At 36.5% G+C, this 27,263-nt stretch overlaps 1 protein-coding gene and 1 pseudogene across 1 annotated transcript in view; both read right to left on the bottom strand.

Moving 5' to 3' along the window:
* LOC100955521 (A disintegrin and metallopeptidase domain 3-like) overlaps nt 1–27,263 on the bottom strand; it is a 172,367-nt gene that overhangs the window by 140,410 nt on the left and 4,694 nt on the right. Inside the window, exons 3-4 of the mRNA XM_003803188.1 lie at nt 20,741–20,796; nt 10,297–10,375 (exon numbers count right to left, since the gene is read on the bottom strand). Of these exons, the coding sequence (XP_003803236.1) occupies nt 10,297–10,375; nt 20,741–20,796 (135 nt within the window). The remainder of the gene's footprint in view (nt 1–10,296; nt 10,376–20,740; nt 20,797–27,263) is intronic.
* On the bottom strand, nt 23,652–24,099 carry LOC100953643 (annotated as a pseudogene).

The following is a 27,263-nucleotide window of genomic DNA, read 5'->3' as shown; positions in this document are numbered from 1 at the left end:
TCATTTACTATTTGACAAAAATACGAAATAAATTCAAACCATAATCTATACAATATTTTTAGTCATAAAAACAATATATATATACACATACACATACAGAGGGTACAAAAAAGTATACACATCTTAAGAAAGCAATAAATTGTATTAAAATTTAATAATCAATATATACAGATAACAAAAGACTCATACAAATAACATTTGACTTCTGCACTCATAAGAGATGCTCCAAGTGTTTACCATCAAAACCCATACATTTTTTATTACAATCAGCTACTGCTTGGCAACATTGAACAGTGTCTACTTGTATCACTATGCATAGTGTTTCAATTTCTTCTGAAGTGCCACCAGTGTAGCTGATTTTCTAGGGTACACCACATCCTTTAAGTTCCCCATACTCATACCTCCATTGTCATTGTACTTCCATGACATTGTAACATTTTAAACTGGGGGTGGGCAGAGCCAAGAAGACTGCAGCCAGCTTCCCACAGAGGCTCCCATCCAGAAGGAGACTTAAAGGACAGAAGTCTGGAAAGTAAGCTGATGGTTTGGAGCTGAACCAAGAAAGAAGATCGAAGAACCCACAACAACTTTGCAGAGGTGATCTGTGACCCCAAAAATACAATCAAAAGGTACAAAACCCACTACCAGAGGCGAGGCAGAGTCTTCTGCTCCTAGAGCCATGCGTGTCTCAGTTGATGCAGGAGAAGCCCAATGTTCCTGGCAGGCCCATAACTGCTTGGTAGAGCCACATGCACCCCCACAAGGGCAGTGCATGAGTCCCCCACTCTGGGCAGGGTCAAAACTGCTTGCTAGAGCTATATGTACCCCTCTGGGAAGCGGCAGAGGAATCCCCAACTAGGGGCATGCCCAGAACTGCTTACTAGAGCCACCTGTGTCCTGCGGGGGCTGGCAGAAGAGTTCTCCACTCCAGGTGGCCTAGATCTGCCTGCTAGAGCCATGCAGCCCTGCAGGCAGCAAGGACAGTGTCCCCACTCAGGCGAGCACAGATCTGCTTGCTAGAGCCATGCATGTCCCACGGGGGGCTGTGAAGGAGCCCTCCAATCCAGGTGGGCCTACAACTGCTTGCTAGAGCCACGTGTGCCCTGCGGGGGCGGGCAGAAAAATCCCCCGCTCTGGTCAGGTCCAGCAAGCTGTAAATCCAAGGAAAAGCATTTAAGAACACAAATACAGGTACAAAGCAGGCCCCAGAATTGCTTGCTAGAGCTGCACACCTCCCACTGGCGGTGGGTGGTCACAGAGGAGCCTGTAGCTCCAGGCAGGCACAGAACTACTTGCCAGAGACACACGTGCCCTGGGCAGCAGTGGAGGAGTGCCCCACTCTGAGCGGGCCCAGAACTGCTTGCTAGAGTCAAGCACCCCCTAGATGGCAGAGAATATCCCAGCTCCTGGTGGGCCCAGAACTGTTTACTAGAGCCACATGCGTCCCATGGGCAGCAGTGGAAGAGTTCCCCACCCCGGGGCTCCCACACCAGGAGGGACCAGATGGACTAGCTAGTGCCACGTGCATACAGTGGGTGGTGGCAGAAGAGTCCTCCACTCCTCATTCCCCTGCCCCTGCTGTTGCCCCACCAAAGGTGAACTAGGACTGATCCAGCTGCTACTGCTGTTCCCCTGCTCTATGGTTGCCCTGGTGGGGCAAACTAGGGCCAATTTGGTCGTGCCTGTGCCCTGCACCACCACTGTTATTCCTCCGCCCCCTGGTTGCTCTAGCAAGGCTGAACTAGGACTGATCTAGCCACAATAGTTTCCCTGTCCCCCAGTTGCCCCAGCAGGGCCAAACTAGGATTGACCCGGCTGTGCATGTTCCCTGCACAACCACTGCTATTTCCCTGACCCTTGGTTGCCCCAGCAGAGCTGATCAAGGACTGATCTGGTTGCTACCATTCCCCTTCCCCCCAGTCACCCTGGTGGGGCTGAACTAGGACTGATCTAGCCACTGCCATTTCCCTGTCCCCTGGTGGTCCTGGTGGGGCCGAATGAGAACTGATCTGGCCACTGCCATTCTTCTGCCCGCGGTCCACACGGGCGGGGCCAAATGAGGATTGATCTGGCTGCCGCCATTCCCCTGTTCCACCCTCCCCTTGCCCTAGCAGGCTGAAGATGGACTATTCAGCTGCTCTTGTGCTCTGTGCTGCTGCTATCATTCACCTGCCCCCTGGTAACCCGGGCAGAGCCAAACGAGGACTGATCTGGCTGCATGAGCACCCCACACCAAAGCTGTTGTTTCCCTGCCTCCCCGTCACCCTGGTAGAGCCAAACTAGGACTGATCCAGCCACTGTCAGTTTCCTGATCTCCCCACCATCACCCTAGCAGGCTGAAGTAGGACTGATTTGGCCGCTCTTGTGGTCTGCGCAGCCATTCACCTTCCCCCTGGTAACCGTGGCAGGGCTGAACTAGGACTGATCCTGCTGCGCCAGTGCCCTGCACCACTGCTGCAGTTCCACTGCCTCCCTGTAACCTCAGTGGAGCCAAATTAGGACTGATCCAGCCCTGCTGGTCTCCTGCCCCCCTGGGCACCCTGGCAAGCCAAATGAGGTCTGATCCAGCTACGCATGCTCCCATGCAGCTTCTGTTGTTCTGGTCACCCCAGTGCCCGAGAACTGGGAGAAGACGACAGACATGCCCTGTCTCTCTGGATAACCAGAAGAAGCCACTGACTGAATGGTTCTGATAAGGTCTCCAAACAGGGTAAAGTCAACATGGGGCAGAATCAGCAGAAAAACTCTGGCAACCTGAATAACCAGAGTAGATCAACTCCCCCAAGGAAAAATGAGCTGATGCAATTGAAGACCTCATCCATAAACAGATGGCTGAGATGTTAGAAATCAAGTTCAGAATTTGGATAGCAAATAAGATTAACAGAATGGAAGAAAGGAAGGAATTAAAATTTCAGGAAACTAATCAAAAGATGTCTCAAGAATTCAATGATTTCAAAGATAAAATGATCAAAAATTTTGAAACACTGAGACAAGAGGTTTGCAGCACTCAAAAATCTGAAAGATATGGTGAAATCTCTCTGTAACAGAGTGGAACAGGCAGAAGAAAGGATCGCTGACTTTGAAGACAGAGCTTTTGAAGAAGCCCAGGAGTGCAAAGATCAAAAGAAATGGAGAGCAAAAATGGATCTTTCTCTAAGAGAACTCTCAGATAATTAAAAAAAAAAAAAAACCTAATATTCGCCTTATAGAAATCTCTGAAGGCAATGAAGTTGCTTCACAAAACACAGAGGCTCTTCTTCATGAAATTATGAAAGAGAACTTTCTAGACATGCCAAGAGATTCTGAAATTCAGATAGCAGATAGTTTCAGAACCCCAGCATGACTCAACCCAAACAAGACATCCCCCAGGCACATCATAATTAACTTCACTAAAGTTAAGATGAAAGAGAAAATTTTGAAAGCAGTTAGATGTAAGAAAACCATAACCTACAAGGGGAAGAGTATTAGGATGACTGCAGATCTCTCGGCTGAACCTTTCAGGCTAGAAGAGGATGGTCATCGACGTTTAATCTCCTAAAATAAAATAACTTTCAACCCAGGATCCTGTATCTGGCTAAACTGAGTTTCAACTATGATGGAGAAATTAAATACTTTAATGACGTTCACATGTTGAAGAAATTTGCCTTCCTCAAGAGAACAGAAAGAGAGGGAGTTAACAACTTAATGGGATAACTCAAGCAACTGGAAAAGGAAGACCATTCCAACCCCAAATCTAGTAGAAGAAATGAAATAAACAAAATTAGAGCAGAATTAAATAAAACTGAAAATAAAAGGATTATAGAACAGATCAATAAATCCAAAAGTTGGCTCTCTGAAAAGGTCAATAAAATAGATAAACCTTTGGCCAGCCTAACCAAGAAAGAGAGTAAAATCTCTAATCTCATCAATCAGAAACAGTAAAGACGAAATAACAACAGACTCCTTACAAGTTCAAAAAATCCTTACTGAGTATTATAAGAAACTTTATTCCCAAAAATATGACAATCTGAAGGAAATTGGCCAATACTTAGAAGCATGCCAACTTCCAAGACTTAGCCAGAAGGAAGTGCAAATATTGAAAAGGCCTATATCAAGTTCTGAAATATCATCAACTATACAAAATCTCTCCAAAAATAAGAGCCTGAGGCCAGATGTCTTCACATCAGAATTCTACCAAACCTTTAAAGAGGAACTAAGAGCTATACTACTCAATCTTTTCAAAAATATAGAAAAAGACAGAATACTACCCAACACATTCTCTGAAGCAAACATCACCTTGATTCTCTCAATTGATGCAGGAAAAGCTTTTGATAATATCCAGCATCCCTTCATGATCAGAACACTTAAGAAAATTGGTATAGAAGGGACATTTCTTAAACTGATAAAGGCCAACTACAGTAAACCTACAGCCAATATTGTATTGAATGGAGTTAAACTGAAATCATTTACACTCCGATCAGGAATGGGGCAAGGTTGCCCATCGTCTCCACTACCCTTTAACATTGTAATGGAAGTTTTAGCCATCACAATCAGAGAAGAAAAAGTGACCAAGGGTATCCATATAGGGTCAGAAGAGATTAAACTTTCACTTTTCACAGATGATATAATTGTATATCTGGAAAAAAACAGGGATTCAACTACAAAACTCCTAGAAGTGATCAAGGAATATAGCAGTGTCTCGGGTTACAAAATCAACACTCATAAATCTGTAGCCTTTATATATACCAACAGCAGCCAAGCCAAAATAGCAGTCAAGAGTCAAGGACTCTATTCCATTCACAATAGTGCCAAAGAAGATGAAATATTTGAGAATTTACCTAACAAAGGATGTGAAAGATCTCTATAAAGAGAACTATGAAACTCTAAGAAAAGAAATAACTGAAATGTTAACAAATGGAAGAATATACCATGCTCATGGCCGGAAAGAATCAACATTGTTAAAATGTCCATACTACCCAAAGCAATATGTAATTTTAATGCAATCCCTATGAAAGTTCCATTGCCATACTTTAATGATCTTGAAAAAATACTTCATTTTATATGGAATCAGAAAAAACCTTGAATAGCCAAGACATTACTCAGGAATAGAAACAAAGCAGGAGGAATCACGCTACCAGACCTCAGATTATATATACTATAAATCCATAGTGATCAAAACAGCATGGTACTGGCACAAAAGTAGAGAGGTAGATGTATGGAACAGAATAGAGAGCCAAAAGATGAATCCAACTACTTACCGGTACCTGATCTTTGACAAGCCAATTAAAAACATTGAGTGGGGAAAGATTACCTATTTAACAAATGGTGCTGGGCGAACTGGCTATCAACCTGTAGAAGACTGAACCTGAACCCACACCTTTCACCATTAATTAAGATAGACTCTCACTGGATTAAAGATTTAAACTTAAGACATGAAACCATAAAAATATGAGAAGAAAATGTAGGAAAAACACTGGAAGAAATTGGTCTGGGTGAATATTTTATTTGGAGGACACCCCGGGCAATTGAAGCAACATCAAAAACACACTATTGGGAGCTGATCAAACTAAGGAGCTTCTTCACAGCCAAGAACACAGTAAGTAAAGCAAGCAGACAGCCCTCAGAATGTGAGGAGATTTTTGCAGGTTATGTCTCTGACAAAAGTCTAATAACCAGAAACCATAGGTAACTCAAAAGTATTAGCAAGAAGAGAACGAGTGATCCCATCTCAGGGTGGGCAATGGACTTGAAGAGAAATTTCTCCAAAGAAGAATGGCGTACAGCCTACAGATATATTAAAAAATGCTCACCATCCTTAATAATTAGAGAAATGCAAATCAAAACTACTTTGACATATCACCTCACTCCAGTAAGATTAGACCATATCACAAAATCCTGAAACCACAGATGTTGGTGTGGATGTGGAGCAAAGGGAACACTTCTACACTGCTGGTGGGAATGTGAACTAATACGTTCCTTTTGGGAAAACATCTGGAGAACACTTAGAGAACTAAAAATAGACCTGCCATTTGATCCTGCAATTCCTTTATTAGGTATATACCCAGAAGACAAAAAATCACTTTACAACAAAAATATTTGCATCAGAATGTTTATTGCAGCCCAATTCATAATTGCCAGGTCATGGAAGAAGCCCAAGTGCCCATCGATCCATGAATGGACCAATAAACTGTGGTATATGTACACCATGGAATACTATGCAGCCGTAAAGGAAGATGGAGACTTTACATCCTTCATGTTCACATGGATGGAGCTGGAAAGTTTTCTTCTTAGCAAAGTATCACAGGAATGGAAGAAAAAGTATCCAATGTACACAGCCCTATTATGAAATTAATTTATACCTTTCATATGAAAGCTATAACCTAATAACAGCCTAAGTATATGGGAAGGAGGGAGGGTGAAGGGAGTGGGGAATGGGTGGAGGGAGGGTGATTGGAGGGATCACTTCTATAGTTTATCTTTTAAGGGTACAAGTGAATCTTTCTAAGAGTAGAATATGATTGTCTTAACACAATAACTAAGAAAATGACATGAAGACTATGTTAACCAGTTTGATGAAAATATTTCAAATTTTATATGAAACACCACACTGTACCCCAGAATTTCATTAATGTACACAGATGTCGGCTCGGTGCCTGTGGCTCAAGTGGCTAAGGCGCCAGCCATATACACCTAAGGTGGCGGGTTCGAATCCCCAGCCCGGGCCTGCCAAACAACAATGATGGCTGCAACCAAAAAATGGCCAGGCGTTGTGGAGGGCGCCTGTAGTCCCAGCTACTTGGGAGGCAGAAGCAGGAAACTCGCTTGAGCCAAGGAGTTAGAGGTTGCTGTGAGCGTGATGCCATGGCACTCTACCCAGGGGGATAGCTTGAGGCTCCATCTCAAAAAAAAAAAAAAATGTACATAGATATCATTTAATAAAAAAAAAATTAAAACCCACTTCAAAATGGTCTTGCAACCACAAACTCTTGGGCTTGAGCAATCCTCTTGCCTTAGCCTCTGGAATAGCTGGGACTACAGGCATGGGACACAACATCTGGCTAGTTTTTCTATTTTTAGTAGATACTAGGTATCACTCTTGCTCAGGTTGGTCTTGAACTCCAGAGCTAATGCAGTCCTTCCACACTGGTCTGCCAGAGTGTTAGGATTACAGGTGTGTACCACTGTGCCTAGCCAAAATATGTATACATTTTTTTGGCCAACCTGTGTGTGTGTGCATGCATGTGGTACTAGAACTATTGTACACCCAGTGAAAGAATGAACCTTGAAACAAGATAACATCTCATGCAAAATTATCAAAATGGATACAGAATTAAATGTAAAGCATATAACTTTTAGAAAATAATAGAAAATCCTTAGGAACTAGTGTTACATTGAAGTTCTTAGATTTGATACCAAAACAACCATTCAGGAATATAAAAAAACTGCTAAATCATCCCTTATCAAAATTAAAAATTTCTGCTTATTGGGAGACAATATAATAAACATAATTTTTTTTTCAAAAAACATGTTTAAAATACAGAAAACTGAAAAATGAATAGTAAAAACAGAAGCAATCCAATTAGAAAAAGAGCACAGTCCATTAAGAGACAAATCACCACAGGTGACACATCAGCACACACAAAAAATATTCCGTCTTACTAGTGACTAGGAAGCAACAAATTAAATCTACATGAGATAGATTTCACATAGTGATAACAACAAATGGTAGCAAGAATACAGAAACTCTGTACCTCTCATACACTGCTGATGGAAATACAAAATGGTACACTCTGAAAAATGATTTGACATTTTATTTTAAAAATAAGCATATGCATGGCCTACAAACATATGAAAAATGCTCACCATCCTTAATCATCAGAGAAATGCAACTCAAAACTACTTTGAGATATCATCTAACACCAGTAAGATTAACCCATATCACAAAATCCCAAAATCACAGATGCTGGTGTGGGTGTGGAGAAAAGGGAACACTTCTACACTGCTGGTGGGATTGCAAACTAATATGTTCCTTTTGGAAAGACATCTGGAAAACACTTAAAGAACTAAAAATAGACCTGCCATTTTATCCTATAATTCTTCAATTAGGTATATATCCTGAAGACCAAAAATCACACTACAATAAAGATGTTTGTATCCGAATGTTCATTGCAGCCCAATTCATAATTGCTAGGTCATTGAAGAAGCCCAAGAGCCCATAAATCCATGAAAGGATCAATAAATTGTGGTATATGTACACCATGGAATACTATGCAGCCATTAAGAAAGATGGAGTCTTTACCTCCTTCATGTTTCCATGGATGGAGCTGGAAAATATTCTTCTTAGCAAAGTATTCCAAGAATGGAAGAAAAAGTACCCAATGTACTCAGTCCCACAATGAAACTAATTTATAGCTTTCATAGGAAAGCTATAACCCAATTTTAGCCCAGGAACATGGGAAGAGGGGAGCAGGGAAGGGAGGGTGGAGGCTGGGTGGAGGGAGGGTGATTGGCAGGATCACACCTATGGTTCATCCTATAATGGTACATGTGAATCTCTCTAAATGCAGACTATAAATGCCTTAACACAATAACTAAGAAAAAGACATGAAGGCTATGTTAACCAGTTGGATGAAAGTATTTCAAATTGTATACAGAAACAGTACACTGTAGCCCATGATAGTATTAACGTACACTGTTATGATTTAATAAAAAAAAAGAAAAAGAAGTATATAATTTCCATATGACTTGATAATCGCATCCCTGGGCATGCATTTAAGAGAAATAAAATTTTATGTTCACATAACAAATTGTATGTGAATGATCATGAAAGAATTATATTTAGTAGACAAAGACCACAATAATCAAGATGTTTCTTAACAGATGATGCACTCCCTTCATACTAATATATTGAACTAATACATTGTAATCCCTTTCATTCATGGGAAAGTAGTTCTTTAGGAATTCAATTTTAAATTAGGCATCAAGTGACTGGAATTGTTTACTTTTCTTTTCTCATTTTGATAAATCCTCTTTCCAAAGAAATAGTCCATTTCATCTAATTTATAAAATTCAGTAGCATAAATCTTTCATAATATTCTAAAATATCATTGTATTTACTGTATAGCAAATAATATTATCTTTCATCTCTAATATTGATAGAATTTTTCATTTTTGTTCTGGATGAGACTTGTGAAGGGTTGTGTATTTTCTTAATCTTTTTAAAGAACTAAATGTTTGCTATTAATTTTTGTCACATTTTTACTTTTCTCTATATCATTAATATCTATCCTTATCTGCATTATTTGCATCCTCTCCTACTTTTTTCTTATATAGTATTGTAGTGGAGAGTAATCTCCTTATTTCAGTGCTAGATTTCAGGCTTTGGGATAAAAAAGGAGAGTTTTAAAAGTAGACCTTTTTCCAAAACTTGATCTTTCTTCCAAGGATTTGCCTATCTACTCTTACCTGAACACCAAGGGCAATTGCCTATGCATTGGTTGAAAATTCGACATTTCTAAACACTGATTGACCTTTAGTGTCTCCATTTTCCTCAGATGTCTTCAGTGAACTCTTACCCAGCACATGTGAAGCTTAATTTATATTCAAGCACAGAAAGACAAAGACAGAGAAAATAGATATGAAAAAGACAACCCCTTTTATCTCTGCTACTATGTTACATAAGTCATAGCTGCTTCAGCAGCTCTACATTGCAAACTCTTAGAGTTTTCTCTATCTCTCTACACTATGGTCCAGACATTATAAAACTGAATACACATTATTCTCACTAGACATTATTTCCAATAAGAGAATAAATTAAGTGGGAATATCTTAACTTTCTCACATAATTTAAAAATTTTGTGACTCTTAATTGCCTTTTGAATGCATTTCAAATTCTGATTTTTTGCCTGTGACTCTTGAATAGATTCTGTACATAATCAGCTTCCGCATCATCAATCTCATCAGTTTTCTGAGGTATTTCTATAAAGTAATTTCTTTTATTCCCTTTACTGCTTAAATCCTCTTATATATCAATTAAAACTTCTCAATAGTTCCTTCAGTTACTTTTTACACCCCCTCACATTTTTACCAATACTTGCAGACATAGTTTAAATGTCTTCTTTGCATCATTTATATTTGAGTTCAGATTTTAAAAGTAGTTTTTCTATTCAATTTGCTTTCATAGTAATTGCCACATGATATTTGGATTTGTGATATCTTTGGTCAATAATTCTGTGGGCCATATGGCATTCACTTATGCTCCAACAGTGACATCTTAACTACATAACACTGTAAAATTTGGCAGAAACCAAAACTTACCTTTTTAAATGAAGAATCTGGATACAATGTACCTGATTTGCTGTATAAATACACGAGGAAATGTGGGTGTAAAAATGACCTAGTTCAACAACAACAACAACAAAAATAAAACATTAGTAAAATTATATCATTATTAAAAATAACTACTAGAACAATAAAGTTAAATACAATTTACCTTTATTTTACAAGTCACAGCATCTTAAACCTAAGTAGACTCATCCTTCTGCTTTCTGATAACATATGTAGCATTTTTAACATAACAAAAAATAATAACCTATATGATCAGAAAATAGTATGAATGTTTTAATGAATTGAAGAGGGGTTGGGTAAATTCATACCTAATTGGTACAATGCACACATTCTGGGTGAAGGGCACACTTCTGATGTTGGCTTAAAAGGTAAAAAAGCAAAGTATATAACCAAAAGCATCCCTGTAATATGATGAAATAAAAAAATGTCCAACTGACAGATTTATGTATGGTATTAGGCAGGACTTCTAGATTTTAATATTTTTAAAAATTTTTTTGTCTATAATTACAATTTTTAATAATTTCATGGCATAAATAAATTAGTTAATATTTACTAATAAGTAACAATAGATTGATTGCATTAGTTTTCATGAAATTATGCTCTGGTACAAACAACTTCAACAGTTTTAGCAGTTTAAAATAACAGTGAATGTCGTTCACAAGATCACTAAAAATGTACCTTCATGCTGGATGGATTCTACAATCTAGGGAAAGGCATAGCCCCTCCCTAGAATGTGTCTTTCTTGAAGAAGAAGGAAAAATTAAATTTTAGGAGCATAAAATAGTTCTAAATTCTAAAGTCTGTCTTCAGAAGAAGGATACAGCTAGTATTTTCATCAAACTTCGTGAGTTAAAAAATTTTGATATAAACATGGTGGTAAAGTACAATCAAACATGGAGGATTAAGCAGTAATTGACCACAGTTACATATGATAGGGAGACTGATTTTTCAAAAATTCCCAATACCGATAGGAATTTTAAGACTGGACTAGAAGAAGAACTGAAGTACTTGCAAATTACTTTCTTTCACCGTAAACTCTCTCTTCATATCTTCTTTATTTTGTCACATTTCTGAAAATTTTTCAATGTCTTCATTTTAAACAAGAAACTAGTTTCCCATACAAAGTATTGTTATTTATCAGTTAATTAAAAAATGAACTGATACATGTATTCAAAGAAAAAGTCTGAATTTAGGTGGTATTCCTGGATAATGAATTCTGGTATAGGGAAGAATAACGTTTTAATAACTGTAAGCATGCAAATATAAGTGATGGAAATAAGAATCCAGAAGCTGTTCTCAGGAAAAAGGAATTACAGGAAAAAGAATCTTCTAAAAGATATAACTCCTACATAGTTGAAAGGTAACACTTTAATTTGCAAGTTTATTCACTCTCAAAATCATACTTTCTGCTTCTACATGAATCAATAAAAGTCTGGTTTAATCTCATAAGTAATAAAAATACAAATTTCCATTCAAAAACAAACATTTCACATGAAGAAAATAAACAACAAAGATGAAGCAGGTAAAAACCTAAAAACTAGTTTTACTCAAAAAATATGAGTGAAATCATACTTTTTTAAAGGTAAGCTTTTTAAAAAGCTAACTTTTCCTTCTTGTCTCTGAGAATGAGAGTATTTAAAAAGTAGGCTCTGATCTATGGGATTCTAGCCTTGAGGTTTTGCATGTTTAGATTATTTTTGAACAATTTCAAGTGGATGAACTTGTTCTTCTTCTGGGATGGACTAATAATTCTGAAGTTATCTAGCATATTACAAGAATATTCTAATTCTTAAGCTTTGTAATATATTCTGTCTTTAGAAAGGCTGGTTAAACAAGTATTTTTTTCTGTACAGTGAGGATGAATTCACCAGAACCTATCCAATATTAATTATAATAAAAGAAGCAGATAATGTATATGTGCTGTGTTCACTTTAATGACTATTCATAAGTTAGAAACTAACCATGGACACTATCTCTGGATCAATATGATCCAAGTGTGTAGTTGTACACTGTACTCAACTCCTTAACATAATTCATGACATCTGATGTTGACTAAAAGTTTAAAAAGGTAAGCAAACAAATACATACTCATATATGATTACATTTTCAAGAAGCCACCCTTTGTAGAAGTAAAGAAGAGTAGAGACTTTCAGGAAGCTGTTGATGGGGACTGGGAAGGTTCTTGGTAAAGTATCTCAAGAATGGAAGTATCTAAGATACTCAAAATAGAAGTATCTAAGATACTCAATACTACTATGAAATCAGTATATAATCACCTACACATTCATATGAATGGTAAAACATAAATATAGTCCAGAAAGAAGGAGGGAAGAGGAGGGGAAAGGAAATGGAGGAGGGGGCTGAGAGGAGGGAGGATTTTTTTTTGGGGGGGATCTCATCTAATGTGCATAATGCAATGATACATTTCAAAACTATTAAGAATAGAATACAAATGTCTTACCAGAATAAATAAGCAAGGAGATGGTTATGCTAATAAGTTATATGTAAGCATTTCACATTGTATATCAAATCAGCGCATAGTACCCCATAGATGCATTAATGTACACAGTTATGATTTGATAAAGAATAAAAAAAGCAGAATAGAGCATGCAGAAGAAACAACCTCAGAGGTAGAGGATAAAGCTTTTGAGCTAATACAGACAATTAAAAAGATGGGTGGAAAAAAGAGAGAGAGAGAAAGCAGAATGTTCCCTGAGAGAATTATGGGATTTTTATGAAGCATTCAAACATACAAATAAACATATCCCAGAAGGGGAAGAAGAATGCCCCAAGCTTCTCCAAGACACATTGTGATGAACCTGCCCAAAGTTGGAATGAAAGAGAACATTCTGCAAGTAGCCAGGAGTTAAGTTCCAACTGACCTACAAGGGTAAATCCTTCAAGGTGACTTCAGACTTCTCAAATGAAACTTTTCAAGCTGGAAGAGAATAGTCATCTGCTTTGAACCTACTTCAACAAAATAATTTTCTCTATACTGCTAAGTAAGCTTTAAAAATGATGGGGAAATCAAATCTTTTATGGATATGCAAACATTGAGGAAGTTTACCACAACATGGCCAACTCCACAGAAAATACGTAGACCTATACTACTCACTGACTATCACAATGGACACCTAGAAAACTAACCACCTAGAAACTAAAGGACAAACCCTAGTTTGTACAGTGTCACAAAAGATATAACTAAGCAATGGAATTTCACAAATTTAGATAATTAAACTCCACCACATGTAGTAATTCTCTCAATAAATGTAAAGGGCTTGAATTCACCACTGAAGAAGCATAGGCTGGCAGACTGGGGGGGAAAATGCTATCTGCATGCTGCCTCCAGGTAACACATCTGGCCTCAAATGACAAAGTAAGACTCAGAGTGAAAGGATTGAAATCAATATTTCAGGCAAATGGAAATCAGAAGAAAGGAGGAGTCACAATATTTTCAGATAAAAGTGGATTTAAAGTGACTAAAATCAAAAAAGAAAAAGGTGGATACTTTTGAAGACATTTGAATTCTGAATATTTATGCATGCAACTTAAATGCTCCTGGATTCCTGAAACAGAACTGAATTAGTCTGAGCAATATGATAACCCATAACACCATAATAGCAGGGAACTTTGACACTTGTCTTAGAGAGCTGGAAAAATCCTCTAAACAGAAACTAAATAAAGATATAAGGTACTTAAACTTGACCCTAAAACAACTGTGCTTAATAGACATATGCAAAACACACAATTGGCCCATGGAACATTCTCCAAATTGGATCATATTATAGGACAAAGATAAATCTCAATAAAATGAAAAGAATTGAAATTGTACCTTGTATCTTCTCAGACAACAAGGCAATAAAGGTTGAACTCAACTCAAACAAAACTTTTCATCCTCACACAAAGTCATGGAAACTAAACAACCTTATGCTAAATGACAGTTGAGTCAAGGATGAAACAAAAAAGGAAATCATTAACTTCCTTGAGCATAACAACAGTGAAGGTACAAGCTACCAAAACATTTGGGACACTGCAAAAGCAGTCCTAAGAGGGAAATTTATTACATTAGATTCCTACATCTGAAAAACAGAAAGTGAATACATTAGAAAGGGAATAATGAATCATTTTAAAGTAAAGTAAAAGGAAGAGCAATCCAGTACCAAAGCTAGCAGAAGAAATAATCAAAATCAAATCATAAATAACAGAAATTAAAACAAAAAGAATTATCCATAAAATTAATGAAACAGAATGTTTGATCCTTGAAAAGATGAATAAAATTGATAAATATTAGCTAGGCAAACCAGAAATAGAAAAGCAAAATTCTTAGTAACCTCAATCAGAAAGAAAAAGGGGGAAAATAACAACTGGTACCACAGAGATATAAGAGATTATTTCTGATGACTACTGCCCAAAACTCTATGCCCAGAAATTTGATAATGTGGAGGGGATGGACCAATGTCTAAAATAAAACCATCTCTCTAGACTTAACCAGGAAGAAATAGATCTCTTGAATCAACCAATATCAAGCACTGGGATTGCACAAACAATGAGAGGGGGTCTATGGGTGGAGGGAGGGTGATTGAAGGGATCACTTCTATGGTTTATCTCACAAGGGTACAAGTGAATCTTTCTAAAAGTAGAATATAAACATCCTAACACAATGACTAAGAAAATGATATGAAGGCTAAGTTAACCTGTTTGATGAAAATATTTCAAATTGTATATGAAAACACCACACTGTACCCCATGATTGCATTAAGGTACACAGCTATGATTTAATAATTTTTAAAAAAGAGAGAAATTCTTCCAACAACAACAACAAAAAAAAGCCCACGACCAAATGGTTTTAAAACAGAATTCTATCTTCTTTTTTTGTTTGTTTGTTTGTTTTCAATTTTTTATTATTAAAAAACAATGTTGCAAGTCTTTTTTTTTATTAAGTCAAATACACATAGATCATAAATACATTCACGCATGTGGGGTATAATGTGTTTTTTATATGTATAATCTAATGTTGTTACATTTAAACTAATCAACATAGATTTTACCTCATTTACTTGATTATTGTGCCAAAACATCTATGTTCTACATTTCACAGATTTCACTTGTACCCTTGTCATATATTCCATAGGTGTGATCCTGCCTTTTACCTTCCCTCCCACTCCACTTCTCTCCATCATCCTGGGATATAGTTGTGTTCTATTTTTTACAAGAAAGAGTGAGGAAATATAAGTAGGTTTCATAGAAGTACTCAGTACATTGGATACATTTTCCTCTATTCTTGAGACACTTTATTCAGGAGGATATGTTCCAGATTTCTCCATGTAAACATAAAAGAGATAAAGGCTTCATTTTTTAATTTTTTTTTCTTTTTCATGTTCCCCCCCCTAGAATTATCTTTTTCTTTCTTCTTCATATTGTTCATGTAAATATATTTTTCTTTGTTGATTTAATAATAAGAACTCCATTTTTGGTACTTTGTCTACCCCTGATATTTTTTTTCCCCAATTTTATCTCCTAAGATTTTTTTTGTTTGGTTGGTTTGGTTTGATTTATAGTATTTTTGTTTTCATTCTCTATTTGGCAGAAGTGAGGTCCTGTGTCTGCCCAGACTGGCAAAAAGATGAAGATGCAAAGGGACCCAGTAAACCCAGGCCCCCAGAGATTGGAGTGAGGGTCAAACTACCCTACCATACACCACTATCACTCCTACCTCTCTCTTTTTTGTGCCTGTCTTCTTTTTGTCAATCTTCCCTTTTATGCAACCCCACTCCTTTATCTTTTTGCGCTCTCTCTCTCTCTCCTTCTTGCTCTTGACTCTTCTCATGCTTTTAGTCCTTTACCAAATGGATACTTCAACTCCTTAGGTCAGAGGCATGGTAACTTAAAGAGAAAAAGGCAGTGAATGAAAAAGTAACACAAGGAAACAGACAAAAAGAAAACACTCATGAGGAAGAAACAGCAGAGAAATCCTGGCAACATGAAAAACCACACCAGAGCAACCCTTCCCTCAACGGAATAGGAGGTAGCTACTGCAGGTAGCTATAAAGAAATGTTAGAAATGACAGAAGGGGAATTTGAAATACATATGATGAAAAAAATGAAGGAAATTTCTGAGAAAGTAGGAAAAAACAAAAGGAAATCCAAAAAGAAAGAATTAAAAGATGAATATAAAAGAAGAATATAGACAGGAGCTGATGAAAATGAACCATTGAACTTAAGATGCAGCAGAAAGTATCAATATCAGAAAAGACTATTCAGAAGAAAGAACCTCAGAGGTAGAGGATAAAGTTCTTGAGCTAACTTAGGCAGTTAAAGAAACAGAAAAAATTAGAGAGAAAGCAGAACATATACTGACAGACTTATGGGACTTCCAGAAGCATTCAAACATACGAGTTATAGGTATTCAAGAGGGGAGGAAGAATTCCCTGGAGGAATGGAAGCCCTAATAGAGCATATCATAAATGAAATTTTCCCAAATATCACCAAAATTCTGGCACACTCCTGTCAGAGGGATATTGGACCCCAGGTCATCTCAACTCAATATAGAGCTTCTCCAGGGTACATTGTCATGAACCTGTCCAAAGTTAAGACAAAAAAAAAAAAATGATTATACATGCAAAAATTCTTAACAAAATCCTAGCCAATAGATAACAGCTTCTCATCAAAAAAGTCATACACCATGATCAAGTAAGTTTCATCCCAGGGATGCAAGTCTTGTTTAAAATACCAAAGTCCATAAATGTAATGCACCATCTCATTAGAAGAAAAAGAAAGACCAGATGATCCTCTCAATAGATGCAGAAAAAGCATTTAGTGAAATCCAGCATCCTTTTCTAATAGAACACTGAAGAAACTGATTGAAGCCATCTACAACAAACTCACAGCTAATATTTTACTGAATGGAGTAAAACTGAAAGGTTTTCCACTTAGAATTGGAAGCAGAGAAGGTTGTCCTCTATTGCCAGTATTATTCAACATAGTGCAGGAAGTTGTATGCAATACAATCAGGCAAGAGAAGGGCATCCAAATGGGAGTAGAGAAGGTCAAATGTTCCCTCTATGCTGATGATATGATCTTACACATAGAGAACCCCAGAGAATCCACCACAAGACACATGAAAGTGATAAAAAAAAATACAGTAATATATCAGGATATAAAATCAATGTCCACAAATTTGTAGCCTTTTATAGGTTAATAACAGCCAAGATGAGAAGTTAATACAATCCCCTTCACAGTAGCTTCAAAGAAAATGAAATACTGGCTCGGCGCCTGTGGCTCAAGTGGCTAAGGTGCCAGCCACATACACCTACGGTGGCAGGTTTGAATCCCCAGCCCGGGCCCACCAAACGACAATGATGGCTGCAACCAAAAAATGGCCAGGCGTGGCAGGCGCCTGTGGTCCCAGCTACTTGGGAGGCAGAGGCAGGAGACTCACTTGAGCCCAGGAGTTGGAGGTTGCTCTGAGCTATGAAACCATGGCACTCAACCCAGGGGGATAGCTTGAGGCTCTGTCTCCAAAAAAAAAAAAAAAAAAAAAAGAAAGAAAGAAAATGAAATACCAAGGCATATACCTAACAAAAGAGATGAAGGACCTCTATAAAGAAAATTATGAAACCAGAGCAGAATGTGAATGTTTTAAAATAATAACTAAGAAGGCTATGTTAACCAGTTTGATGGAAGTGTTTGATGTAAGGCTAATAACATGAAGGCTATGTTAACCAGTTTGATGGAAGTGTTTCGGATTGTGTGTGAAAACCCCACACTGTACCCCAGAAGTGCATTAATGTACATAGTTACCATTCAATAATAAAAAAAAAAAGAAGAATAGAAATAGCAGAAGATATTAACAAATGGAAGAACATACCATGTTCATGGCTAGGAAGAATCAATATTGTTAAAATGTCTATACTTCCCAAAATAATCTACAGACTCAATGCCATCCCTATTAAAATAAAAACATCATATTTTCAAGACTTGGAATAAATTCTTCATTTTGTGAGAACCATAAATAAAATCTTGTATAGCTAAAGCAGTTCTTAGTAATAAAGCAAAGCCAGGGGCATTAGCTTACCAGACTTTAGGATGTACTGCAAGGCCATAGTGATCAAAACAGCATGGTACAAAAATAGAGACATAGACATCTGGAACCAAATAGAAAGCTAGGAGATGAAACTAACATCTCATGGCCACCTAAGCTTTGATAAACCAAAACAAGAACATACACTGGGGAAAAGAATGCCCATTCAATAGAAAGTGCTGGGAGAACTGAATATCCACTTATAAAAGACTAAAACTGGACCTGTACCTTTCTCCACCCACAAAAATTAATTCAAGATGGATAAAAGACCTAAATTTAAGGCATGAAATGACAAAAATCCTCAAGAAGGCATGGGTAAAACAATTGGAGAAATCAGCCTGGGGAAAGACTTTATGAGGAAGACTTCCATGGCAATTGCAACAATAACAAAAATAAACAAATGGGACTTAATTAAACTGAAAAGCATCTGTATGGCTCAGGATACAATTACCAAAGAAAACAGACAACATACTCAATGGGAAAGGATATTTTCATATTTTGAATTAGACAAAAGCTTGATCACTAGGATCTACAGAGAACTCAAATTAAACAACATGAAAAAAGCCAACAATCCCTTAAATCACTGGACAAGAGAGATGAATAGAATCTCCTCTAAAGAAGACAGATGAATAGCTAACAAACATGTAAAAATTCTCAGCATCCCTAATTATTAGAGAAATGCAAATCAAAACCACCCAAAGATATCATCTAACTCCAAATTGAATGACCCACATCACAAAATCTCAAAATTGCAGATGCTAGCATGGATGTGGAGAGAAGGGAACACTTTTACACTGCTGTTGGGACTGAAAACTAATACAATCTTTTTAGAAGGAAGTATGGAGTACCCTCAAAGAACTCAAACTAGACCTCCCATTTGATTCTGCAATCACATTCCTGACAGGGTGAGGGAACGAGGGAGTGTTGGGGTGTGTCATGGTGTGTGACACCTTTTGGAGGCAGGACACAACTGTAAGAGGGACTTTACCTAACAAATATAATCAATGTAACCTGGTCCTTTGACCTTCAATGAATCTGAAACAATAAAAAATAATAATAATAAAAAAGAAAGAAAAAAAGTTAAAAATTAAAAAAATAAGAGACTAAAAGAGGTTTAGAGCTGTGATGACAACGCCTTAGGTGGATGATTTATCTGGTTAATATCTTGGTCACAGATATGAAATTGCCTGTTTTCATTTACTTTTTTGGAAAGTTCCTGGTCACATATTATATGTCAGTTGGGTGATTCTGATTTAATAAGATTCTTTTTTTCTCTAACAAAAGTGTTTACTAGGAATGATTCAACTTACATTTCACTTATATTTGCCATTTAAGCAAACACTTAATGCTTGCTAGTTTTGAGGTCAACCTGTTTTTTTTTGGTCAGGAATTTTTCTGGCTTGGTCTCCATTTTAATTTGCCTTTAACGTGTAATATCAAGTGACATAATTAAAATCATATCAATACATAAAATGGAATGTGTAAATAAAGAAAATTAAACCAAGACAAATGAAAATAATACTCCTAAATGCTGCATTTGTGGTTGTATAAAGTTACATAAAGTAATTTTTATTTGTCTGACAAGAATTAATATCAATATCATTAAATTAGAATTTCATTCAACCATTCTTTAAAAATCTCAAACTAACGGCTTGGGGCCTATAGCTCAACTGGCTAAGGTGCCAGCCATGTACACCTAAGGTGGTGGGTTTGAATCCCCAGCCCAGACCCGCCAAACAACAATGACGGCTGCAACCAAAAAATAGCCAGGCGTTGTGGCGGGCGCCTGTGGTCCCAGCTACTTGGGAGGCAGAGGCAGGAGACTCGCTTGAGCCCAGGAGTTGGAGGTTGCTATGAGCTGTAATGCCACTGCACTCTACCCAGGGGGACAGCTTGAGGCTCTGTCTCAAAAAAAAAAAAAAAAATCTCAAAATAACAACATAAAAGTCAAGAATCACAGGGATGAATACAAAAAGAATTATAATTTTCATGTTCTTGTTTAAGCTTAATTTAGGGTAGTGATTCTAAAAATGTAAGGTACTAAAAATAACTAAATTTAAAACATGTCCATTTACTGTTTCTCCTTTTTTTTTTATTAGATCATAACTGTGTACATTACTGCATTTATAGGGTATAATGTGCTGACTCTATATACAATTTAGAATGTTCACATCAAACTGGTCAACATATCATTCACTTATTCAATTGCTGTGTTTACACATTTATAATCTACTGTTGATATATTTGACAGGTACACCATCAATATACACAGTTTGGTGAGGTACGGGTGGGAGGGGGGAGATGTGTAGAAGGAGGATAATTGGTGGCACTTACTGTTTCTCAAGAAGGAATGTATATGTTTTCTCCTCAATGTTGATGAGATAAGCAACCTGTAGAAATGTATTTATAGAATGTAATTGTTAGAAATTCTATCTTATCAAAAGTAAAACTCCATAATTCTTTGAAATTTATATACTTTTCATATAAATGTAATCATATCCTGCATATATCAAAATTAAATATATGTCAGAATTATATTTAAATAAAATCAAGACATCTAAGCCTATTTTCAAACTAAGACCATTAGTCCTTGATATTTACAGCTATCATAATGAATTTGAATTTAAAATAAATATTACATTTAAAAATGCTGAGTAACAGTTGAATAAATTTAATTTTTTTTACCTTTGTTCTACTTTGCAGTTTACAGCACAAATAAATTGAAAATCAAATCACAGTTTACTTTTAAAGCTAAAATAATTATCCCCTATCTGCTAGAAGTGCTACCTCATCTCCCTGTCCCATTTTGAGAACTGCCTCAGCTAAACAGGATCACCTCACATAAAGCCACAGTTTTTTGTGACAGCCCACATTTAATTAGAATTAAATGAAGTATGAAATTTTCCTGTTACAGACAAACATATTTAGTATGGTGATATCTCATGATAAATTGATCCAACTATAAACAATAAAGGCCCTTTTATTTCTAGGAGAACCTTATATGGAATTTTATTGAATCCAACTTTAGTGAGATATGACTGACAAATAAAAGTTGTATTTAAAGTGTACATAATACATACAACATGATGTTGTGATATACATACAAACTATGAAATAATTAAAACAATGAAACATTATATCCATCACCTTGCAGGTTTACTATTATATTGTTTGTGTTGAGAACATTTGAGATCTATTGTCTTAACAAATTTCAAGTACACTTGAGTGTACAGTTAAGTGTTGTTAATGATAGTTACCATGGAATATACTAAATTTTCTAAATTTACTAATCTTATAACTGAAGTCTTCTACCCTTTAATCAACATCTCTTATTTTCTCCCACACCCTTCAGTCCCTGATAATTACCATTCTATTTTCTGTTACTATCGATTTTACTTTTTTCTTATTTCAAAGTTTAGAGAACTATAAGTTGAATTCTTTCACATGTGTATATTGTATAGTGGAGAAATCTGGGTACATTTTACCCATTAGGTAATTTTTCATCCCTTGCCCTATTCACTCTCTTCCCTCCCCATTAAGTCTCCTGTTCTCATTATACTATTCTGCCTGCCCTTGCATAGCCATAGTTTAGCTGTCACTTATAAGTGAGAATATGTGGTATTTATTTTTCAGTTCCTGAATTACTTCACTTAGGGTAATGACCTCCAGAGCCATTCAGGTTGCTGCAAGGGATATTACTTCATTCTCTCTTATGGCTGAGTACTAATCAATTGAGTATACATGTATACAAGTCTATACCAATTTTTTCCCCATGTATCTATCAGTTTATGGGCACTTAGGTTGATTTCAAATCTTTGCTATTGTGAATTATGCTGAGATAAACATACAAGTGCCAGTATCATTTTTATATAATGACTTATTTTCCTTTGAGTAGCTCTACCTTTATATCTTTGAGATATTTTCATAGAGATTGGACTAACTTACATTCCCATCAACAGTGTATAAGCATTCTCTTTTCACCACATCCACACCAATGGCTATTGTTTTTTTTGTTTGTTTGTTTTTTGGGTTTATTTTTTGACTTTTGGCTAATGGCAGTCTGATGGGGGTAGAGTGGTATCTCATTATAGTTTAAATTTGCATTTTTCTCGTGATTTGTGATATTAAGGACTTATTCATTTTTTTTTCTTTTTGGCCATTTCTATATCTTCCTTTTGAAAAATGTCTTTTTATGCCGTTTTTCCACTTTATAAAGAGGTTATTTATTTCTTGTTGAACCTTAGAGCCTGTAGGTGTTAGTCCCTTGTTGGATACATATTTTGTGAATATTTTCTCTCATTCTGAAGGTTGACTATTTGATGGTTATTTCTTTTACTGTGAAGAACTTTTTAGTTTACTTATCACTTCTCCATTTTTGTTTTCGTTCTATTTGGTTTTGAGGTCTTAATCATAAATCTTTTGCTTGGGACAATGTCCAGAAGAGTTTATTCTAGGTTGTCTTCCAGAATTTTTCTTGTTTAAGATCATATATTAAGTCTCCACTTTGAGTTAATTTTTTCATATGATAAGAGATAGGAATCCAGTTTCATTTCTCTGCATGTGACTATGCAATTTCCCCAACACCGTATATTGAACAGTATGTCCTTTTTCCAGTTTAAGTTTTTATCTGCTTTGTTAAAGACCATTTAGTTGTAGGTATATGGTGTCATTCATTTATATTTGGATTCTCTATTCTTTCTCATTGATCTGTATGTTCTTTTATTCTAGCGTCCTGTTGTTTTGGTTACTACAGCATTGTAGTATAATTTGAACTCGGGTAATGTGATGTCTCCTTTATTATTAATATAATTAATTAATTAATTATTCTTAGATTGCTTTAGCTATTGAGGCTGTTGCTTCCAAATAAGTTTTTGAATTTTTTTTCCTAAGTCTGTGAAAAAGGATATTGTTATGTTGACCGGAAATATATTCAATCTGTACATTATTTTGTGAAGTATGGCCATTTAAAGAGTAGTGAGTCTTCTAGTCCATGAGCTTGGGATATTTTTCTGTTTGTTCATGTCATCAGTGATTTCTTTCATCAGTAACTGGTAAATCTCCTTGTATTGGTCTTTTGCCTCCTTGGTTAAATATTTTTAGTTGTTATTTTTAGTTGTTTTATTTTACTTTGCAGCTATTGTAAAGGACTGAGCATCTGTTTGACTCTCATTTTGGTGTATAGGAATGGTATTGAGGTATTGAATTTTTTTTTTTATTGAAGCAGTATTTAATGGAAGTTGCATACAAGATTATTTTATTCCTGCATCTTCTCAATTGTTTCTTCCTTATACTTGCCTTTTTCCTTTCCCACTTGGCAAGATTTGGCTTTTCATTCAAGGATCTTTTTTCAGTCTTTGTCCAGTTTAAGCCTAGTAATAAGCACCTTGCTGAGGTGAATGCCCACATGGACAGATGTGCCATTAGCCTTTTCCCACTGCACCTGCTCAATGTAGATGACACATTTCTTCCTGTAAACCTGGACTACTTTGCCAATCTGCTGACCTTTATAATGCCCCCCGGACAGCCTGAACTTCATCATCATTCCAGATGGGCATGGATCAAACATTGTACTTCTGTCTCAGCTCTTTGGAAAGAGGGGAAGACATAATCTTCCTGTGAATGTGGGAAGGTGCATTGAAATGTCTTTTACGGTTCTTACTTTGGTCCAAAGTCACAAAGGGATTGAACTTCATTTTGGCTTCTGCCTCTCCGGCGATGGCTGCAAAAGGGAAGAGGTAGTTTTTGTTTTTAAATATTTTTTTTTCTTTTTTAGTTTAGTTTAGTTTTTCTTTTTTAGATTCATTGAAGGTACAGAGAATTAGGTTCCACTGATTGCATTTCTTAAAGTTCCTCTTATAATTGTGTACTGCCTCTAAGAGGTATGCGGTACACTGTGATATCCCAGCTCCCTCTCTCATCCCCTTTCCCTGCTCCCTCATTTCTCTCCCCCCACCACGTATTCAGTCAGCTACTCTCTTCATATTAGAATTAAGTACATTGGATTCTTCTCCATCCTTGTGATGCTTTACTATGAATAACATGTTCCACCTCCATCCAGGTTAATACAAAAGATGTAAAGTCTCCATCTTTTTAGTGGCTGAATAATATTCCATGGCATACATACACCACAGTTTGTTAATCAATTCCTGGATTTGTGGGCATCTAGATCATTTCCACATTTTGGCAATTGCAAATTGAGCTGTGATAAACAGTCTAGTGCAAATGTCCTTATGATAAAATGAGTTTTTTTTCTTCGGGGTAAATGACCAGTAATGGGATTACAGTGTTGCACAAGGGTCTCATGGAAAAGCAATGTTGTGGAGAATAAGCACACTTACTGAAATTGTGTTTTCAATAAAGGTGACCATCTTCTCGCTCAGGCAAAATGATGAACTTCTTTATTTGTGATTGGTTTATATAGGGAATTTGTACCTGTGCACAATACAGCCATGACCTCATTGATCCATTTAAACATCACATGACGACCTCACGGTTAGCTTCCAATAATCCACTCAACATAGACCTTTTGACATAACCTAATTCAGCATAACTTAATGGAGAACATGTTGCTAGCCATTACTTCTTTGTTCTTATCTTATGATGCCTGAGGCTATGGAGGAACAAGGTAGATTGAATACTTGCCCTAGCTGGCCTTGCCATTTGGAGACTGTTACTTCAGATCTTTAAACAAGGCATACAGAAACTTCTTGGGCATACAGGAATTTGTGTGCAATCCTCTGCTCCTATGTAGGCCTTAAGTCAGGGGGGGGTTTGCTGGAAGCTTTTATAAGGAATTTTCAGGTTGGACTTCTCAAAAGCCTTTCATGAGCCCAGGTTTCATCTGTGCCATTAGATACCTGCATGCATTGGGTAAATTCCTCTTCTCTTGAGGTCCCCAAGCACATTTCCATTCCCAGACCTGTCAGAAAGTGACCTTCATTACTTACCATAGATCAGGAAAAGTTATTGATGGGTATCTGGCCAGTTTTCCAAAGGGCTTTTTCACTGACCTTATAAAGTCAACCTTAATTCCTTAATGCAGTAAATGCTATTCCAGCCAAAGCCTTGGTCATGTTAGGCCACAAACAACCTGGCCACATGGGATTCTGCCTCAGTTTCTTACAAGTATGCCTGCACAAGGTCTTTTCACTGCTCTCTCTCAAACGACTTTTTTGGCTAGAGGTTTATAGGTGGTTTGCTGATATTACAGGATCAAATGGGAAGTCTAATTTTAGTTCTTTGAAGATTTTTGAGGTGTCACTGCTGAATTCATTTATCAAATCTAAGGGGTTTCCTCTATAAATTATTTGGTGCTTTCATCTCACTGATTTCAAAATTTTTTTTTCCTTCACATTGACTTTAAGTAATCTGATGAATATGTACCTTGGTGAATTCCTCTTCACAGTGAATATCCTAGGATTTTATTGAGCTTCTTATATTTGGATCTCTAAATTGCTAGTAAGATAAGGGACATATTCCTCAATTATTTCCCCAATTAGGTTTTCCAAACGACTTGCTGTTTCTTCTCTCTCAGAAATACCTGGATTAATTTAAAGCCTTGCCTTCAAGCTCAGAATTTTTTTTTTTCTGCTTGACCTATTCTATTGTTAACAATTTCCACTATATTTTGTCATGCTCTAAATATGGGAATTCTGGAAGTACTGTTTTCCTTTTAATATCTATCTCTTCAATGACTTTTTCACTCATATTCTGAATTATATTTTGGTTTCTTTGTGTTGGTTTTCAACTTTCTCTTAGATCTAATTGAGCTTAATGAAAATCCATATTTTATATTCTTTATCTGTCATTTCAAACGTTTCCTTGTGATTGAGATACATAGCCAGAGGGTGGGGGGCAAGTGTGATTATTCAGGAATGTTAAAACAGGTTGTTATTTTTTTAATATACTGTCAGAGTTCTTGTGTTGTTTCCTTCTCATATAGAGTAAGAGGTAAGTTATCATTTGTGAATTCATTTATGTTTTTGAACATTTTTAATTTTTTTTAAAAAATTGACTAATTCTCCCTTTGATGGTATGTGTATGTTGTCTTGTTTGAATATTTAGCTTCAATTTTGAACACTGTCAGGGGGATAAGGCTCTGTATAAACTCTTTGGTGATAGATAACACATGTGTGCTTTCTCAGATAGTGACTGTAGTAGAGATGTACTGGGTATACATGTAAGCTTGCTACCTCCTGCAATACTGGAATTGCAGAGTTCTCAGGGAGGCTCATTATACAGCACCATGTTCTCTGAGAGTATTTATTAAATTGGGTTGTGCTTCTAAACCTCCAAGGACTGTAGCTGGCACTTACAGGTAAGAGACATCTGAAGCAGAAGGCAGTGGGTAGGCGTTTGAACTTTATTTACTATGAGAGGTTCTGTGTTGTCTCAAGTCATGGACTACTGGTATGTGTTAGGGGAACAGTCTGTTTCTATAGCTACCCTGTCCTGAGACTCTCAGTTCAGTTATCATTCTAATACGGTTACCTATGTTTTTATATATACATATTTTTGTTTGTTTTGGTGGTAAGAGTACCTGAAATCTACCCTCTTGTCTAATTAACAGTATATTATAAACAAAATATTATAAACTGTAGCTATCTTGTACATTGTATCTCTCAGACATATTTATCCTGAATAACTTTGCATTCTTTTACTTATAGCTTCCCATCCCTCCCCCTTCCCCCTTGCCCCCCTCACTTTGTCTCTGATAACTACTGGTTCATTCCAAGTTTTGATGTTTTATTTTTATTACCACATATAGGTGAGTTTATTTTTTATTCTGTGTCTGCTTACATCACATAGCATAATGTTCTATACTTTCATCACATAGAAAGAATTGAGAATCTAAAAA

This window comes from Otolemur garnettii, unplaced genomic scaffold (assembly GCF_000181295.1).
Source record: "Otolemur garnettii isolate 467f Iridium unplaced genomic scaffold, OtoGar3 scaffold00284, whole genome shotgun sequence".
NCBI lineage: Eukaryota > Metazoa > Chordata > Mammalia > Primates > Galagidae > Otolemur > Otolemur garnettii.
Note: the sequence above shows the minus strand (reverse complement) of the source record. Positions and strands in the feature narration are given on the sequence as shown.